Raw genomic sequence first — 20,114 nt, forward strand, 5'->3', positions numbered from 1 at the left:
CAGCCCAGAGAGCTGCGGCGATGAGTTACTGTCTCCTGCCAGCAGGTTAAGCACCGCACTGCTCAGGCATCCTCCTGTCTGTGCTTTGCGATACCATGCTTAAAATTCTGCTGGCCGTTAGCTTCACAACACCAAGCATTCAAAATCCATGCTAACACCTCATCCTAAATACAAAAACCCAACACACCCCCTGTGACAGAGGTTACAGGACAGCAAACACTCTGAAACAGCAGGTTACTCAGCAGTCCAGCAGTAGGAATCACATTCACTTTCTGTGGGGACAAGACTTAGCTCTACTGTCATGGTGAAGAACTCATCTGTATCACTTTTACAGAGAGTGGGGCACCTCCTGAGACCACACAGTTAATACATGAAGTTACTTATGACATCAACAGTTATTAACATCAACAGTACATCAACAACATAAACTATTGTGATATTAACAGATGGTGGTCTGAAGTCTCCAGCAAATTTCAACTCTAAAAACCTGTTCCTTCTTTTCTAGACTGGGGATTCTTCAACCCTGAAGACTTCTGAACAGCACCTGGAATCATGTCCAGACTCCACGGGGTCTTGAATGACAAAAGAGCAAACAGTAGAAGCTAATGGTATTCTGCTTCTTACGGACTTACACAAGACCTATGAGAAGTCCAGTATTAGAGAATTTGGCAATGGGATAATTAAGAAATAATACACTTGCAAGTTTTCCTGTTAATCTGAGAAGATAAATTTGTTCTGGCTGTGATTAGAAAAACAATTAAATTTCACATCCCTAGTAGATTTTTGACTGGTACTCTTGAGCAGCTTGTGCTCCACAGGCCGCCTCTAAGAGGTCTGCAAGAAATAATAGAGAAAAGCAGGGCTACTGGCATTAGGATTAATTTTGTTACATAAAAAACCCAAACCACATCTACCTCTAGAAAATTTATAATTTGAAAATCAGAAAGTGGTTAAAAATAACTTTTTTGATCATTAACAGAACTGTAGACATTTTCTTAGCTGTAGAAGTGTTTAAATCTAAAAAAGGGATGCGAGAGAAAAGCATTTGAGCATAATCCACAGTCATAACTAGAAGAGTGAAACAATACATTGCTTTTAGTTAGAAAACTTAGTGACAAGGGCTAGGATTGGTACCTGTAAAACTTGTGATCCAATATAGGACTGGTTTTAGTTCCCTGGAGCTGAAAGCACATCCCAACATCTTTGCTCAAGACAGTGTGTGAACAATTTATTTTTCACCACTTGTCCTTGTATTTCCTCTCTCTTCTCAGTCAGCATTATTCAGAACATCCTTCTGTTCTTGACAACGGGAGTGTCAACATTTTATTAACGTGTTTAAATATTATGTAGGCTTAAATATTCACACATGCATAACCTTAAGTAAGCCACATTTCAATTTACACTACTTAGCTAAATTTGCTGTGCTTTTACATATAGTACTGTCTCTTCTAGTTCTTTCTGCAGTTGTATGGAAATCTCCTTTGATCCTTTACTACTTCTGCAAAATTTTAATGCAAATTTTTTTGCTTGTCCGTGGCGCTACTTTCCTAGCTGAAGAAAGAAGATAATTCTCCTAAGAAAAGAAGGTTAGCATGAGCTGTCTGCTTGTCCAGCTATCCATCCTCAAGTAGTGTTGGGGATCACTGGACAATTTCAACTAAATTTGACATGTAAGTGTATGTCTCAAACATACTTAAGATCCTACAAGCTTTGATAAACCTAGCAGCCAGGTAAATGAGCAAGATGAGTCTCAGGCTGAGGCACTATGTGCTCCTCTGATTGGTTGAAGTCTGGGGGCACAATGGGTTGTCTAAATGGATCTCAGAGCTGACAAGTCAGTCCATGGTCTCCGCCCATGCAAGGTACCGCTGCAGCCCCCTGTTACCAAAACCCTGCAATTTATGCCCACTACATAAGATTATGCATGCAGTCATGATGGCGTCCTCAGAAGAATAAAAAGAAACACACATAATGGAGTTACCATGGTTTAACGAACTGCCCCTTGTCAACTTCACTGGAGTGTGGCTCTGTGTGTGCTCCTAGTCCTCCCCAAATCTGGTATGGTCAAATAATGAAGAAACCATTTTCATATTTGTATGTTGTCTCATATGGCATAAATTGTAATTATAACGCCAGAGCAAACCACGAAGGCAGTTTAAACTAATACACTTTCCACGTAATTGGCATAGTGCACGGGGTCCGCTGCTGGCTCAGCTGGTAACTCAATAGTTACGTTCAGCTGATCACTTGCAATCACCTGTGCATTGCCTCACACCAGCCATCAAACTTACCATGGGTTGTGTGCAGCTAACAATATAACGAAATCACTTGAAGTAGAAAGAATGTGTGGTTATAAATTACACTACAAACACAATTTATGAAACAGGCAATAGCTAAAGTCTGAACTTCTATTTCTCTCAAATTAGTATTTACTAATTGGTACAACTTTTTCTTAATTAGCAAAAAGGACAACTATTTTTTCATTTGTAGCTTAAAACATGGAGAATGTCTGCTTTTTACACACTTCATAAATTGGTTTATCAACTACTTCTGTTGTGTGTGTACTGAAAAAGAGTGAAGTTAGAAGAACATTTCCACCTTTTAATTGTGGACTTACAGTTGCACCACCATAATGAGCTGTGAACAGCACCAGAAGGTATGAAAAAACATTGGGAATGGTAACCCCTTAAATCTGCCATGTGCCCAGACAAAATACTAGGCAATACTTTGTGAGAAGATTTCAACAGAGAGGTTGATAGATTCAGAAATGACAACATTATGTGACAGAACACACGTGGTACAGGAAAACAGCAGGGAAAAAAGGAGGGGTGAAAGGAAAAGCAGGGAAAAGTTGCAGAGACAATCTCTGCGTGTGCTTCAAGCTTACTGTGTATGAGCTCTATCCAACCCAAAAGCCATGTAATTCATCAATGTTGTGCTGACCTCAAACTAATAAATCCAGGTTTATTAGCTCTGGATTAAAAACATGCTACTAAGTCAGAGTTGGCTCATCTTTGGTGAATTTTAAAATCTTAGATATTTGCTCACATCCACTTTGGAGAACTACTATAGCATCCTACAACTCTTAAGTTCACCACATACTTCCTGAATGGATATCTGTATTTAAAATTTAGGTTATTAAAACTTCCTTGTATTTTTCATATCCAATGAATGAACAGGTCACCTCAGTGGTGAATAGACAATGCTTCTGAAAAAGAAAACTCCTCTTTTAAATATCCTGCTATTTAAATATTTGTTTTTTAAAGACTTTCTTGCAAAGTGATCATATTATAGGCAAAGTACTAGATTTGATACCTACCTAGACTTTTTTTTTTCTTTTTTTTTTCATTTGATTGTAATATTTTCATGTTCATCTCCTATGGCAGTCAAATCATTCAAATCAGTGACTTGGCTATATGCTGAATAGGGAGATACAACTTTTTTCCCCTGAGTTTACTGGCACATCCTTTCTTCTCATTATACAGGAAGGGAGAAAGAAGGCAATCTGTGACATGCTTTATATGATTTGCAATATCCCAGTTAATTCCACCTAACTCTTTTCCTTTTGAAATTAATTTATCTTCGTTTCTGCCAGGATAAGGAATGCAAGGGTTGCTCTCCAAAAATTAACACTGTGTTGCAAGAGATGTTAGCACTAGCGTGGGGATTAATCCTGGAACAGTAAAGGAGAAAAGATTCAAAGGAAGGCAGGCACATAGCTTTATGCTAAGGAAGAAAAAGCCCTCCCTATGCATCATACACAGGAGATTCAACTGTCCTTCTGTCTACTGTTGTATGTCTTCCCTTGGGTGTCCCTTTAAAATTGTTTTATATGAAGATGGAACATAGTGGATTATAAGTATTTTAAGATAAATTCAATAGAAAAATGATATTTTGAATGCATGCAGATACCTTAAGTGAATCTCTAAATGTATTGCAGCAAGTACTTCAATCCTTCAAACACCAACTGCGAAGCAGTGCCCTACTAAACTGCGTAGACATGGCACTTCAGGACATGGTTTAGTGGGCATGGTGGTGTTGGGTAGATGGTTGGACTCGATCTTAAACGTCTTTTCTAACCTAAATGATTCTATGATTCTATAAACCTCCTGAAAGATTGCTCTCTCATTTCATTAACTACCTTGTGAAGAAGAATTTGCTTCTCCACATTGTTTAGAAAGAGGAATTTTACAAAGTAAGAAATTTTTTTACACATCTGCTACAGAACCCTAAAAGTGGTTAAACCCACACAGTATAAAGCATACCAAATAAAAGTGATTCTTGATCACTCATTGAAACTGTAACCTCCCCATGGTTTTGTTTTGTTTTCCCACAGCAAACAGGGGTGTTAAAGATACATACCAGAAACATTTCTTCTTTAATAATGTACAGTATATCCTCACCAGTATTATCCATTTCACACTTTATTTCATTCAGGTGACTACCATATGGCCCTTGGGATTTACTTCACCTGAGCTTCTTGAGTTGTTTCAAAACTCCTCCTTAGAACCTCTGATTCCTGTTAAGGACACACACTGATCTTCTGTGAGAAGGAACACGGAATAAGGATTTGAAAGTCCTTTCCCCAAGTAAAAACTGCTGTAAACATTAATTTAACTTCCCTGCTGCTTTACTTTTTGTTATCGCCTCTTGTCAGTCACAAAGCCTAGAGTCTCACTGATGGCATAGTTGCTTCTAGTGCATTTAAAACAGCTTTAAATAACGTATTCGTTAGTCTTTTTGCTATGCCTTTGGTTTGCTGTTGACAGATGAACAGAACTGTATGAAAGTTAGGTGATATCATGTGGTTATTGCAGTAATAAAAAAATTCATAGCCTGTCACATATGAACATTTTCTTTCTCTTATGTATTGCTCAATCTGTACCACAATTAGGAACAAACAGATTTTCACACACAGAGAAAGAAAAACCTCTTTTGAAAAACCCCACAAACTCAAAGAAGCACAGACGTTTACAGAAAGATATCCCTTTTAAACCAAATAAGTAAAATAGGCTAAAAATAGGTTTACTGACTGGAAGTTAGATGAAAGGTGTCATATTCAGAGTCTAGTCTTCTTTCACTCTATCATCAACAGCTACTTAAACAATCCATTTTGATTTTAATGTATTTCTGCATATTCTGTCTGCAAAAATGATCTAACAATCCTTCGCATTTTAGAACTGCTTACATATCTTACTCTGTGTGTGTGTGTGTGTGTGTGTGTGATAACTTCATTTTACAGCTGAAGTAAATAGGCATATAAATGCTATGACTTTCTCTGAAGCCTGCTCATGTAATGAAGGAAATCTGTATCTCTCATTCAGAATACAAACTCTTCACAAGCATATCTGAAGTTTACTACACAGCTAAATCATAATAGCAACTACATTTTCCCCCTGGTAAAGTGATACAAGTAAGATATCCTTATGCAAAACTTCCCAAAATGCAAAAAAATTACGTCAATTAATGGCCAAAAAGAAAAAGTGGGAGAACAGCCCTATCCCTGATTTTGAGCTCTACACTCATTCCCTTAGAGACAGATTCACTTTTTACCCCATCTTATGGATCCTCGTCAGGATGGGGTTTTATCACTGTAAAATAACTCATTAGACTGAGATTTACTTTCTTTTTACCTGATAGCTGCCAACAGCCGCTTTCCACAGTATGACATTCTATAGTTGCACACTTCAGAAATGTGGAAAGATGAACTAAAACTGGGTAAAGTATGAGTTTTCAAATGCATATACTCATCAAATCCAAACAAAAAACATGGATACATTCAGAATAATTTCTTTGAAAAACAGCTAGTTCCTTGCCCAATTTCAACTTCTGTCCTCTAGCCCTTTCAGCTGTAGAGCTGATCAAAACAAGGTCATGATGATATCCTTCTTTAATGAAAGGAATGTACCTTTTTCATTCCTCTTTTCTGGGAAACAGGTGAATTGTTTTTGTTCAAATGTTCAACATTTTAACAAAGCCACCTTTGAAAGCAACCCTTAAAAAGTATAGGCCTAATAGGTTTAAATTTCAAACAGTTCCAGGTTAGTGGGAAGAGGAGGTCAGAATCCAAAAAACTTTCAATGTTCAATGCATCAGCGAGAATCTTAAGCTACATGGAGACAACATAAGTACTCCAACACTTGCTTGTTACTTTTTGTGGGGAAGAAAAAGAAAAAAGAGAAAAAAGACTGACTCGTAAATTCACAGTTCTGGAATAAATGGCCTTTCCACCTCTAACTGTGCAGATACGAGAAACACAGCAATTCCAGAAAGGGAGGGCTAGGTAAAAAAAACAAAAACCACCAACATCCCCAAACTCCAGAGAACCGCTTCTTACTCCACTTGGCTCCAGGGAAGCCTGCTAGAGGAGTTAAAATGGGGTACTCCCCACTTAGTCAAGCCCAGACAGTTTCTAACCCTAGAGTGTTCAAATTCAAACCCTCCTATGACAGACAAGAGATAGAAGCTTTTTTGTATTACTACTATAGTGAAAAACTAGCACCAACATCAAAAATCTTAATCACATTACAGGTTTTACTGCGGTTTTCTATTTGTAGAAAACCAAAATCAAATGTTTAGTATTCGTGGAAAAGTAAGGGTTCAACAGAGATAATGTTGGTAAAAGCAAGAATAATACATTGTGTATGCTTTCAGATGTTAATTTCTGTACAAGTGGAAAATCACAGAAAGCAGTTTAAACAAATCTTAACATGCCTTTCATGCCCAGAAATGTGGTTTCCCTTATAAATGCCTTAGGCATCAACATCATAACACTTTCCTCTTGTGCCCAGGCTCCTCCCATTCTATTATTTTCTCTTACAAAAAAAACCCAGGTATTTTTATATTTTTTCACCTCTTAACACAGTAAATCACCTTTCAGAATATTGTTAGACCTCCATAACAAGGGCAACAAGTTATGGGATCCATTCTTTCAGGTCTTAGAAAGTACTCTTAAAAATAAACAGAAGGGAAGACAGATATTCATTATTTCTCTGACAACAGACTAGCATTAATCTAAAAAACTGGTGGTAGTGATGATGAATGGAACATTTTGCTTCCAATTCCGAGTGTTCTAGTGTTAAAAGCCATTATGAACTAAGCCTCAGACAGTATAGATATCAATCCCACTTTGCTGAGGAAGAAACAGAAACACACAAATATTTTGTGATTTGTCAGTATTAGAAAGGAACCCAAGGAATATGATGCCAGACCTTTACTCCTGTAGCTTGCTTAGTCTCTCATACTGTAAACTGCAGAACAAATCTTGTTCTTCCAATACTGAAATAGAGTTAAAACTCTTCAATGGTGCTCAAAATCCATCAAAATAAATGTGATCACAGTTTATACAGAGATTATACCCACAGTATGAAACTCATAGTAAGGCCTAAAGTGTGCTAGGTCATCAAATTCTTAATCAAAAGAAGACAAACCAAGCTCAAAAGCTGGCTGAAACACTAACAAAGGTCCTTATTGGTAATGAAACACAGCATCTTCAAAACCATTTGCAAGTCAAGCTTCACAAACATACTGATCTCTGGCAACAGATTATAGTTTGCTTTTTTCCCCTAACTGCCCGAAACAATTGAATCAGGCCAGTTAAAAACAGGATTATGACAACTAGCTTCAGTTAGTTTTTCTTCACTTCAACACTGTAACTTCATTTTGAATTTTGCAGTAAAAGGCAGATTTACATGTGGTAGATTCATAACTCAACCTACCTTTGCTTTCAGATCAGCACAAATCTCCTGTTGCTTTTGTCTGGTATTAGCCAACACCACTTCTGTCTCATGAGCAGCAGAGGCTTCAGCAACAGTTGCCACCGCCTTAAGTAAAAAGGCTTTCCTAGCTTGAGCCCAATTTAATATCAAGACTCTGCGCTGATTCCTAATGAAATGGTAACGATCCCAAGCTTTCTCATGAACAACCTGAAAAAGCAAAGCATTTCAGAAAGGTTTAAAAACTCTGCATTAATAAAATAATTCTAGACTTTTTTTGCAAACCTGGAACATAATTAATTATTATATCACCAATATTCCTATGGAATCCACAGTTGAGGGCCCAAAAGTATTCCATCAGGTGCCAGGTACGCTGCAGCCTTCCAGAGTCGGTAGGCGGTGATGCCACTCCAGCCCTTCCCTGTTTGCCTGTACCATAGGGCACTGCAGTATCCTGATGTCCCACTGTTCTTTTCTGAACTACAATTTTGCAATATGAATAAATTAAATGCAATGGTTCCTTCATGCCCTAAAGTACATAAAATGCAAGCAGATCCTTTCAATACATATTCAGAGATATTAAGCACTTGTAGCAATATGAGGCTTTTCGTAGCAAATTATGATCTATAGAGAAACAGAACACAAATTAAAGCAATTGTACAAATGCAGTAGAGATGGGAATTAGCTTCACTTTTTCTTTCCTAACAAGAAGTTTGGAAATAGATTTTTAGCTTGCCAAGCAGCATACTGCCACCACCAATGTCACCACCTAACAAAAATGGCAAATGTTTAATCTTAAATACACCTTCTTTGGCCTTACTCACTGATGTTCCCAAGGACATTCTTCTGTCCAAAATACAAGTTACAGGGATGAAGGAGATTCTAGAGATGGTTGTCTGCTAGCAAGTATCAAGGGGACCATTCCTGATGCTAATTTCCAGGCTTTTGGCAGGGGACGGGGATGCTGACTCATCTGGTGCCTAGCTCACAGATATTCCTTTCAGCTCATAGCTAGATGAAGACAAAGTGGTACCACTACCTCTGAAGCTTCTCTTTGGTCAAATGCACATAGGCCACCACATCAGAAGTTCACATTGCCATTGCTGCTGCCACAAACTCAGGTGAGCCTTGCTGGCAAGCACCTAAAGCTAAGACACTCAGAAGCAAGAAATGGGTTGGAGAGTTTGCACTTCTAAAAACAGACCTCTCTGATGAGCTGCTCCTGATCCATTCTTCTTCAGAGGGAAGAAGGCATAGAATGCCCTAGGTATAGTATTCTAACCTAACAAACATTTTAAGAATAGATTCTTAGTACTGTTTTAACATTTCTTTATTTGTCATGCTAATATACATACCAAGAGATACCAGTTCAATGCAGAATTATGATTTTTAAATTTAGAAAATTTAAATTTAAATAACCTTCAAAGAATTAGGGAGACCCATTAATAATGGCTATGCTTAAAATATACCTACATTGTACAAAGCACGTAATTATTTAGCCCAGTTCTCACAGGTAAAAGTTCCAAACTCCACAAGAACTTTATTTTTGGTGAAACTATGTTAATTATCAGAATCACTTCACTGTCACTCCTTTGCACTAGGCACTCCTCAAACACAAGCAAGTAGATGGTCTAAAAATACATGCAGAGAGATAAAAAAAGACTCCTACTTTACTTATGACATCCTGAAGTGTTCTGGCCTTGAAATGGGTTTCTCTATTAGCTGCTATGTGCTTATTCACTATGGAGTGTAAAAGGAATCAGCAATCAATTTGAAAGGCATTATGAATATAAAAATAGCCTCTCCCTGAGAGCAGGAGATAACTTTCCACTCTTCCTGCTATATATGTGCCACAGACCAATTAAAATAACTATTCCTAGACAGTGCAACAATGCTATACAGCCTCATAAAAAATAAAAATACCAACAGAAGCAGAATAGCATGACATAACTATAAAACTGTACAGCAAAAGCAGTGCTAACAAATTAGTTTTGTGAATTTGGCTGTAAGAGTACGTGGAACTATAAAATCTCCACAGTGCTTATTTTGAAGAAATGATAGGTTTTCAAATTTGTGCATTTTGAAGACATGGACATCTCTTCTTCACTGTGCAGAATAAAATTTATAATTAAGAAATTTTAAAATAAAAAACTTTGATAAACATTGTTTAATACAAATGTTCACTACGTGATTTATGTAAGAATTTACATAATTGATCTAATATTTAAAACAACACTGACCAGATCATGCCTAGATTTGTGAGGAAGGTATCTCTGCAGCACATCGAGGTACAAAGTCCTCCTCCTCCGAAGGTCACTTGGATACTGATTGATAACAGTCTGAAAAACCCACTGATCTTCTTCCTTCCATTCAATGTTCCTATAGAAATGCAAAACAATCAGCCCCAGTATAACTTAACATTTGAAAAGGAGAAGTTTGGTTCTAGTTTGTTTTTAAAGGGCTAACCTCTCAGTGGGCTCACCATCCTGAACCTGTAAACTAGATTTTGGATCAGAGCTGAGAAATTTAGATTTACTTTAATAAAACAAAGCAAATCTATATTGCTTTTCTAATGTGACCATTTATTGTGCCGTCATTTGAGTGAATTGTTCCTTTTCTAACCTGGCTTTTTATTGGGGAATGATACCTTGTTTCTCAAATACGCTACATGAATGAATAGTCACACCACACAGAAAATACAATGTGAAAAAGGAAGATGATGATCAGTCTCTACAACTGAGCACTAAATCAAAAAATGAAGTGATAATACCCATGAGTAGCTAAATGAGGAACTAGCTTAAAAACAAACTTCTGACATGCCTTGCTGATGAGTTTATGGCTAAGAGTCACAATTTTTTAAAATAGGAGGTGTAGTAATCAGTGTGCATTCATGTATTACAGATAATTAGAGTAACAAAAAAGTAACCTAAAACTAAAACAGAGTACCACAGGTTTGGATTTAGCAGATTAGATTTTACCCTCAATCTGAACTCTTGGCCTTGAAGGGATTAATGTCAGGCTTTTATTGTCAGCATTAATGTAGGAGCAGAAACACTGAGTCAGAGCAAAAGGTCTCTCTATCCCCGTGACCTGTTTTCAAAAGTGACTAAAAGCCTAGGGAAAATTAAAAGAAGGCAATCATATGACTCTACCCCCTACCAAATTCCTCAGGCCTTCTGCTGTTTGCAGCTCTTGGACTTCCTGAGCCAGCAGTGGTGTCTTGGTATTTAATAGCACTGCATTCATTAAGATATTAGAACAACTTTATCCTTATGCAGGCAGAAACATCAGGTATTTCAAAGAGGATTTTTTGTGAGATGCTCATATATAATTAATGTTAAACTAGATTTTATGATAGGATCTAGCATTACATCTAAAGAGAGAATAGTGAACATGAGTATTAAAAAAATTCTATGTAATTCAGTTTTTCTTTAAAAAAACATTGTACAGTAAAACCACAGTCATTCACCATTATACAATATTATGGGATACCAAAGGAGGAAACAAGAAAATATCCCTAGACCTGTTAGTTTCAAGAAATGAAAAGCTTCACCTACAGACATATCTCAAGAATGCAAAGACACAATATCCTGTTTCAACAAACCATTTTCAAAGTAATATCCTGTCAGGCAAGGGAACCCAATCTCTGGATGACATGCATTTCACCTTTTTTCCTCTCTACTGCCACTTTCTGCTGTTGCATGCTTTCCCGTGAAGTTGGCACAAATTTTGACAGAGGTCCACTTATCTCCACCTACCTAAAGGCAGTTATTTTACAGTTTTCTTCAGGCAGACTAATGGGCTTTATTTTTACTCTTATGGTCTTAAGAAGGATTTAACCTTCACCCATCTTCCTGGAGACAGCTAGTGATCAGACGTTCTCTCTCTTTGCTTCAATTCCTCATCCTCTGACTCTCATGAAACAAAAATGATTCTTGGCTTACGATGACATTTTTAGCACAGAATCATTGTTCCAGGATCAGAATGATGGCAACTCCATGGTAACCAAATATGAGGAAACATTAAAATTATTATTCCCTATTAATGAACACTCTGTTTACACTCTATATGTACTTTTTCTGTATTTTGTTTTTCTTTGAATAAATGTTAAAATGTCTTTTATGCAGACAGCATCACAATGAAGATGGCCAGGTAAGGAGAAACCACATCCTACCTCCTTCAATAAACTTGAATAACATTATCATAGCTATTAGTGCCACAAACACATCAAAACAGAGAGCTCTGCACTAATAACATTGGTATTGTATACAGAGACATTCCAGTCACAAAAGGGTTTTTTGCAGGAAAATATGAAGCACTAGCTCTTAGCTGGCCCCATATGGTAGTGCTTTTGAGTAGCTTATCTGCTTGTCAATGGAGCAAAATGAAAGCAACACATCGAAAATTAACTTTAAAAAAGACTAAAGTGTCCACAGGTAGCAGTATCACATCACAGAACAAAGAGCATACACTGACACTTTAGTGTCCATTTTCCCACTCAGGAGGAATGTTCACAATCTACCTTTGTTGACAGCTCTAGAATAATTCACAAAACGTAGCCAATAAAAACCAGAATTCAACATCAACCTAACTTCTCACGAAAAGAACGCCAACCAGCCAACTTGCAGTTAGCGCTCCCAGGGGTTGTGAGTGGGGTATATAAAGTATCACTAAGTCATACCTTATCTTGCAGCCCATTGACTTCCCTGCTTAGACAAGACTTCAAACACTTGCTGTGTGGTCATGTATTACAGTACAGCAATGCAAGCTCATACAGAAAAGCTCCCCATCACTTGAGACAGATTTAGAATTATTACTATCATATTCCTAGTCCTAACTTGGAGACTCATTAGTAGGCTAAAATTAATAAAGTTGTGGAAGGAGACAGCTTTTTCTCTACATGCTTACATGAGACAGATATATATTATTCATACTTCCCACCTATTTTCCTTTCTCTTCTTATAAACTGTGCGAAATATCTGACAAACTATTTCTAGGACCCAGCTGTTTAATCCAGCCATCATGTAAAGAAATGGAGATGGCATGGAAATAGGGGAGAGAAGTTCTAGGTCCTATAAAGAGTTTATTTGCAGCAACTGACAACTACCAAGCAAATGTTGGACACAACATGAAAAGTGGAAATACATTAGCAAGAGCAGAACAGCAATGAAAATGTTTCTTTATAGGTGATTGCTTAAATATCCCACGACAGACAATGAATATAGATGTCTGAGCTGAGGTTATTTTCATACACTAAGTCTAAAGAAGAAATAGCGCCCTGGAAAGTGAAATGGGGCTAAGGAGTTCTTCAAAGAGGGAACGGTTGCAGTAGTATCTTATAACCTTCAAGCTGCAGGTCTGTAACAGCAGACACAGTTCTCTGAAAACAAGAGTCCCTGAGCTTTGACACAGAGGTGGTATTGGAAAGATGTACTATTTCTGCAACATTTACTGCCTCTAAGAAAAATGTCTTGCAACTGATGCTCAGAAATTAATGTTTTAAACTCCTCCCTTTTCTCTAGAGGAAGCTTTTCTATGAAATCAGTTAATTTATTAATTTTAGAATCTCTGTGTCATAATTTGATATTGAGGTACAAGCTTTCTGAAGAATAATCAACAAATTAATTATTCTTTGCTATGATTTATATCTCTTTCACTGCAACTGCTCCTACTGATGCTGAACTGAGTACAAAAATATTTTTTTTCTTAAGATAACACCTAGCATTCCTGTCTTTCCAGCCCCAGTGCTTTATTTCTTTGTTTATTAGAAGAACCATAAAACCCTGCTAGCCTTTACTCAGAGGCAGTACCAGCCATCCTAAGAGAGTATTTACTAGTTTATGGGTTGGTTTGTGAACTACCTCATGTAATTTCTGAAAGAAATCAGTAATCCTCTTTTGTAAGCCTGATACACCTCAGTATGGTGCTGTTTGAACATTTTATTTTAGTGACAATAATGAGAAGCAGAGTAAGACACATCTTGGTCAGGAAACATGACACCACGAACTTGAAAGCAGGGAAGACCACAGATTCTGTGGTTCAAAGGCCAGTCTGGTGATGTCCTCTTCCTCCAGCACAGAAGGGCAGATGCACCAGTTGCTGCATCAGTTTCTGCCTCCTATATCTCACATATCTCTCAAGGTTCCCTTTGACTTGTATATTCCTCTAATGGCCAGCTAACACACTACTCAGGAACAAGATGGAGAAATTGAGGTTTGTGGAAGATACTCTGGGGAGCAATCAGCTATAGCTATAGCTCTAAGTAGTTTATTATAAGTAGGGACAAACTGACTGCCAATGCCTTGGTTTGTCAGTCAGCTGTTCATAGACAAATAGCAAAAAAAAAAAAAAAAAAAAAATAAAAATTTAAAAAATGGCAGCATGGTCCAGCCCACGGTATTCGTAACCGTTAAATGCATGTAGAATTTCAAAATATCCTGCCTGACTGAATTCAAGAAGTCACCTCACTTAAACTTTTGTAAAATTCCAGAAAGGAAGATCTCATCTAAAATGAGTTTGAAAAGGGCCAACACATTTTACATTAATATTTAAGCTAATATCAGGCTTCTTCAGTGTCAAGATATTAACAAACTTTTACAAGGCAGAATGCATGACCCAAATTTTAAATGTAGTGCTTGCTTTTCTTGCACATATCGTTCCACTAGAAAACAGTACAATCTTTATTTTGTTTCAGAACTGAAACACAGCAATTGTCTTATATTCAACAACCCTGAGGCAGCTGTTTCCTTTGAAACAGATTTACCCAGCATTAATCCCTGGCTTTACACATTCTAAAAAATATAAACAACTCAGAAGGGAAGCTACCCTCTCCACCCTATAATCCCCACATATCCTTTACAATAGCAATGTATACTTGATGCACTGCTGTCTTGTTGAATCTGCAGACACACAGACTGCAACAATACCACCAAGTGACATGTTAGCCTCTCTGACAATTAATTATGTCATTGCTGATTGTTGTACCAGAAACATCCTGGTAATAGGCCTGAAAAGAAGAACTAAATTTACTTGACTTAGTCCTAATAGCCCATTCACTTGAAAGGAAGCTGCAGAAGATACAGTGCTGAATATGCAATACTCCATTCATCCTTTGGTTATTTAAGTAACTCAGACATCCCTGGAAATTGTGGCAAAAATATAATTGTGCTTAGAGAATCATCAGCTATAACACACACATCAGTTCCAAGTCTACAATTTGTGGGATAACTCAAGACTTGGGTATTTCCCAAACACAAAAACTTGTGTTTTAGCAGCAGAAAAAGAAGTGAATTTAGATTATAAAACATTATAAAGCGATATTATGTTTGAAAAAACCCCAAATTCTTCAGTTTCTAAAAGCAATAAACACTTGTAATGTGCATTCTAGTAGGACTGAAAAGCACACAAAGAATATATTAGACCAGAATATTATCTTATTCTGATTTTTCTTCTTTGGAAATTCTATGCACATTTTCCAAATTTTCTGTTCCAGAGAGTCTGAACAATTAAACGAGATGTGTAACACCAGAAGACTAGTATTAAGCATATAAAAAGGGAAGAATGACAGGAAGTAATCCTCAGATGAAGTGACTAAGTTACCATGTTATCATACAATCATATTGTTCTACTAAGCAACTTCTCAAATTACAAAAATGAGAAAAAAATGTCTTGCAGGTGAAAGTTTGGTATCTTCAGGTATAGAGCAATGAAAATAATTGCAAAGGCTTCATTAAAGCTATATTAATCAGTATAGTACAGTGGATACATACCAAGGTCAAAAATCTGTCACCCAATTTTTGACAGTATTATCTGTGTTCGTTGGATCAAAGTTAGCTTGATGAATTACAGAATACTTAAATCACAAGGCTGTATCTTTGCAAAATCATAAAATACTTTTATGCAAATTAGTCAATATAAATGTAAGAAGTGACAAAGAGTGTTGTGTCTTTTATAAAACCCAGATCTTGGAAGTAAGCAATTCTACAAGAACAAAGTCTTGCTTTTTTTATTGAAAACACATTTTTAACCTTGTTGTGGATAAAATCATAGAAACATAATTAAGCAATGCATTAGAGATCTGGAGACCAGAATGCAAACAAAAAAAGACCAAGATCTAGCTTTAAATAAAATGCCTAAGATAATTGCTGATGGTTCCTGTACGATTTCATACATTTCCAGCTAACAATACTGGCATATGCTGATCCATATTGGGTAAATTGTCCTACACAACCTACCCTTACATCCCACCAGCAGATTGCTGCTACTGCCACTACCACCAGCATTTCTTCCAGCCACATTAATTTCTTTTTTCCCCATCTAGATATCATAACTTAATTCTTTCAAAGTACCACTGCATATGTTTTCATGCCTACAGCAATTTCTTTCCTTTACAAATACAGTATTTTACCTTTAAGTCTTGATGTTAATTATCAGTGCAAAATTAGCTAGCTCAAGACCTAAAATCAAACCTGGCATATGATCAATGAAAATACGATGGTGGATTTTTCAGCCATTTCCATAAATTCTGTTGTCTACATTGATGTGTGTCTATTATTCAGTAGCACACATGCTATGTGGATCAAGGGATTTAAATTTATGAATTTTCACCAAAATTGTTTTGATCATAAACTTTCACACAATTTTAATTAAAACCACTAGAAGACTTTGTATGTATTTAATGATTTAGTATTTGTCACAGATTTTCTCACAGAGGTGGTTAAAACTTCTTTCATAAGAGCAACTGTAACAAAATATCAGAGACAGCAGCAAAGGAACTGCTGTAAATTTGCCAATTGCAACTTAATAAATGCTATAAATATGGGAAAGATCAGAACAATTTTTAATAAGTATCATGTTATAATAGCTAGGATATTACAGTAATAATATACAAGTTTCAGGTAACAGAAGTACAACCTACAGAATATCTGTACAATTTATACAAAAGTAGATAACATTACTTTCTATGGGATTCAACATGTTAAACCTGTTTCAGCACCCCCAAACTAATTTGGCAGAAGATGTAAGTGTACACAGAAAAACAGGGAGATCTAGAGACAGCATATGATTGTTTTACCAAAGAAACTTAGGGACTTCCGTGTTCTCCCCACTTCCTTCTGCCCAGGCTTAAAACAATTCCACTGACCTTCCTATTCCCAGTCTTCTAAAAACCTGACGCCATTCTAAGCCAGAGATGTATCAGTAGATGGCAAAAAGAAGTCAAGGCTGGTCCAATATCTGCAACTCAGTATCTCCTGGACTCAAGTTAGCCTCAGCAGAAAAGCTAAGCTTTATACTACTAATATATAGATATGTTACATTTCTAGATCATTATGAATATTTATGGTTTTTCTATAAACTTTTTCATTTACAGAAAAATCTCTCCTCCTTTCAGTTATTCTGAACTACAGCTACATACATTTTTTACATTTCTTTGTGATGAGAATTACTGCAGTGATTCAAAATTTGTGAAAAGATCAGATTTATTTATCTGCTTTAGAGATAAATACATTCTAGATATCTCTCAGAAAGACTGTACTTTTCTGGCATAAATTTGGTAATGTAATTACCATACAGAAAGAATAATTTCTATTTATATAAAAGCATGTGAAGAGGGCATTTGATGCACACCAGATTGTTGGTGCTTTAATCCACAAAACATTTCGCTTATTATTTCAGATGAGAGCTTTTGAAAGGACTGCCTCAGTTCCCTCAGCTGTGCAAACAGTTACCAACTATTTAACCCCAGAGAGCTGGGCAGGGCGTCAACTATTCTCTACTCTGCATAAAATAGAACCAACTCTAACGGTAAAGGCAACTGCAGGATCCATAGATTACAGAATACATTATAGTTATTTATTTTATCACCAAAAAAAATATTCAGAAACAGACATCATTACCTATATAAAACTTTTAACTGTTGCTCAATCTCTTGAAGCTTAGACCAGTACCCACTTGCAAGCTTTTGGTATTCATTGATAACTAAGGTCTTCAAATCAGGGTAGGGGCATTCCAAAGACAGTAGTGCTGAAGGAACTTCAAGGAAAAGTCCATTTTTCTCTTCAAAAGAACGCGCTAATGCCTGTGATGAAAAAATGCTACTCAGCAGACTACTCTGCATTATATTTTCTCTCTCAAAAAACTGCTAATTAAACTTACACGGAAAAGCTTACCTTTTTTTTATAGTCTTCAAGCTCTTTTTCCAAAGCCAGACTTTCAAGGATAAGGAATTCCAACAATGCCTTCTGTTGATTCTTCACAAATTTGATCTATTTCATGAAATAAATTACTGTTACTTCTTTATCTTGTTATAATATGAAAGCCCTTATGTAAGAAACAAAGAGCCTGATTTCCAGTTCTACACTGCTATGCTTTTATAGATTTTAGTGAAGCAGACTTACAGTATGGCAACTACAGCAGTTACCGGTACTCTGAGAGTTATATTCTCAAAGTACTACATAAAAATAAATGAAAATGCTAAAAATATGGTGATAATAAATTGTAAAAGTAAAGTTAAAGTACCAACCTGCTGTAACATCTCAACTGGATTGATCCAGGATTTCAGACAAGATTCTTCTGAGAGGTAATGCTGCATTTCAGACAGCCTGAACTTCAAATTCTCTTTTAGTTGCCAGATAGGAACTACAGTATTTGTTTGGTATGTATCCCGCTCCTTTGACAATTTATGGTCTATATCCAAATGAAACATAAAGCTTTCTCAAACACACAAAATATTACACAGCATTGTGCTTTCTAAATCTAAGCCTGTTAAGACAGGGATTTAAAAACCCAAACAAATAATCAAGATAATTTTGACTAAAATAATCAAGAAATGAATAAAAAATTCTTACCAAAGTCCCTCATATCCAAAAAAAAGTCGTGCTTATGGCTTTCTTCATCAAGAAAAGTCTTTATTTCTGCTTCTGCTTTTTGCCTGGAAGGTATGAATATGAATTTTACAGAAGCTTTAATTTCTTCTTCATTAAGTTTTCAAGCATGATAAGCCTCAAATACTCTAAAAATTAAATAAAAAGGGGGATTCTTTGCCTGGGAAGTTATGAAGTGCAGGACTTGGACATGAAGATGGTATAGAAACCACCCTCCTCTGAGCAAAAAAATGCTTTCATTGATCTGCTGTATATACAATATGCAAGCTAATAGACAAGACCAATATTAATAAGTGTTAACTCAACATGCACATCTAGAGACAGACTCTGAAGGAATTAAAAAGTATCTGAAAACTTCTGATAATCTCACAAATACATGTTCTTCAGATGTTGATAGGTCAACTAAACAGCCACGAGATCATCATGGAGAGGTACATGCAGAACAACATCCACTCCATTCTCCCTTCCCTTTGTGTTCTCTTCACATCTAGAGACCCCTTCCAACGTAGAACACATACTCTCATGCCCTGCACAAAAAATTATCTTCAGTTCAGGTATTTTAATCTTTTCCTCTTAAAGTCCCTTGAATCAAGCATGCCATACCAGAATCTCTTTCTAATGAAGTATTTCTTCAATAATGGCTAATTAATGTTCCTCAGCTCTTACCTGTTCTCACTCAGTCTTTTGTGCTCTTGCCACCACACTTGCCGATGCTGTTTCAGCAGCATTTGCTCTTTGTTAAATTTTGAAGCTTGCTCTGTTTTTTTAATCTGCAGGAAGAATTATAGCTTGTAAGTATTTTGAACATGTTCAATAGCTTTATCAAATACCTTCACATGGAAACTTCTAACTACAGAATGGTGAACCTAAAAGCTTTTTTCAAAACTGTGTTTTTCTCAAGAACAATGGGTTCAAATCTAACCAAATTTTCATGAAAAAAAATTATTCCATTCAAACCACAATTAAATGAGAGGAGAAAGTGAAAAAAATGCAGTCCATTTTCTTCTTTCCCTTTTTCTCCTTTTCTTTCCCATCCCTATTTCCCAGGAGGTGAAGGGGGAAAGATGAGTAGGAGAAAGAAAAATACACTTTAGTACAGGTGGAAAGATGAAAGAGGGAAAGTTCGTCTTGCAAGAAAAAGAATTTCAAAAATTGATTACTAAAAAGAGTGCTTTTTCAAAATCTATCCAATTAAAGAGGCTCTGAAACTGCCTGAGAGCTTCACAAAAACATTGCTTTCAACTTCAGCTAAAATAGAAATACATGCTTTTGAGAGAGATGGAGTTACTGCTTAAACTAGGTGAAAAGCCATCAGGGAAAGGCTGATGAAGTGGTAGCCAGATTGACTCTGGCCAACCAACAATGAAGGAAAAAGGATCAGAAGTCTGTGGCTGCCAGACTAAGATTCTCTCACCCTTCCGCCATCACGACTGTCTTCTGGCCTCTCAGTGGATACTCAGGACAAAGCAGCATTTCCGTCCAGATTTGGCTCCTTTCCTGCTCCTTCTCTTCTTGC

General features: G+C 36.5%; 1 protein-coding gene across 4 annotated transcripts in view; it reads right to left on the minus strand.

Moving 5' to 3' along the window:
• Positions 1-20,114, minus strand: part of CCDC148 (coiled-coil domain containing 148) — an 85,510-nt gene that overhangs the window by 35,019 nt on the left and 30,377 nt on the right. For all 4 annotated transcript variants that reach the window (XR_007507572.1, XR_007507574.1, XM_049813397.1 and 1 more), the window contains 7 exons: positions 19,265-19,368; positions 18,563-18,645; positions 18,238-18,401; positions 17,885-17,980; positions 17,612-17,793; positions 9,956-10,094; positions 7,719-7,925 (listed from right to left, as the gene is read on the minus strand). Coding sequence is in view for 2 of the 4 variants with exons in the window: in XM_049813397.1 (XP_049669354.1) it covers positions 7,719-7,925; positions 9,956-10,094; positions 17,612-17,793; positions 17,885-17,980; positions 18,238-18,401; positions 18,563-18,645; positions 19,265-19,368 (975 nt within the window). In the remaining 2 variants the exon portion in view is untranslated. The remainder of the gene's footprint in view (positions 1-7,718; positions 7,926-9,955; positions 10,095-17,611; positions 17,794-17,884; positions 17,981-18,237; positions 18,402-18,562; positions 18,646-19,264; positions 19,369-20,114) is intronic.

Source organism: Accipiter gentilis, chromosome 1 (genome assembly GCF_929443795.1).
Source record: "Accipiter gentilis chromosome 1, bAccGen1.1, whole genome shotgun sequence".
NCBI classification, from domain to species: domain Eukaryota; kingdom Metazoa; phylum Chordata; class Aves; order Accipitriformes; family Accipitridae; genus Astur; species Astur gentilis.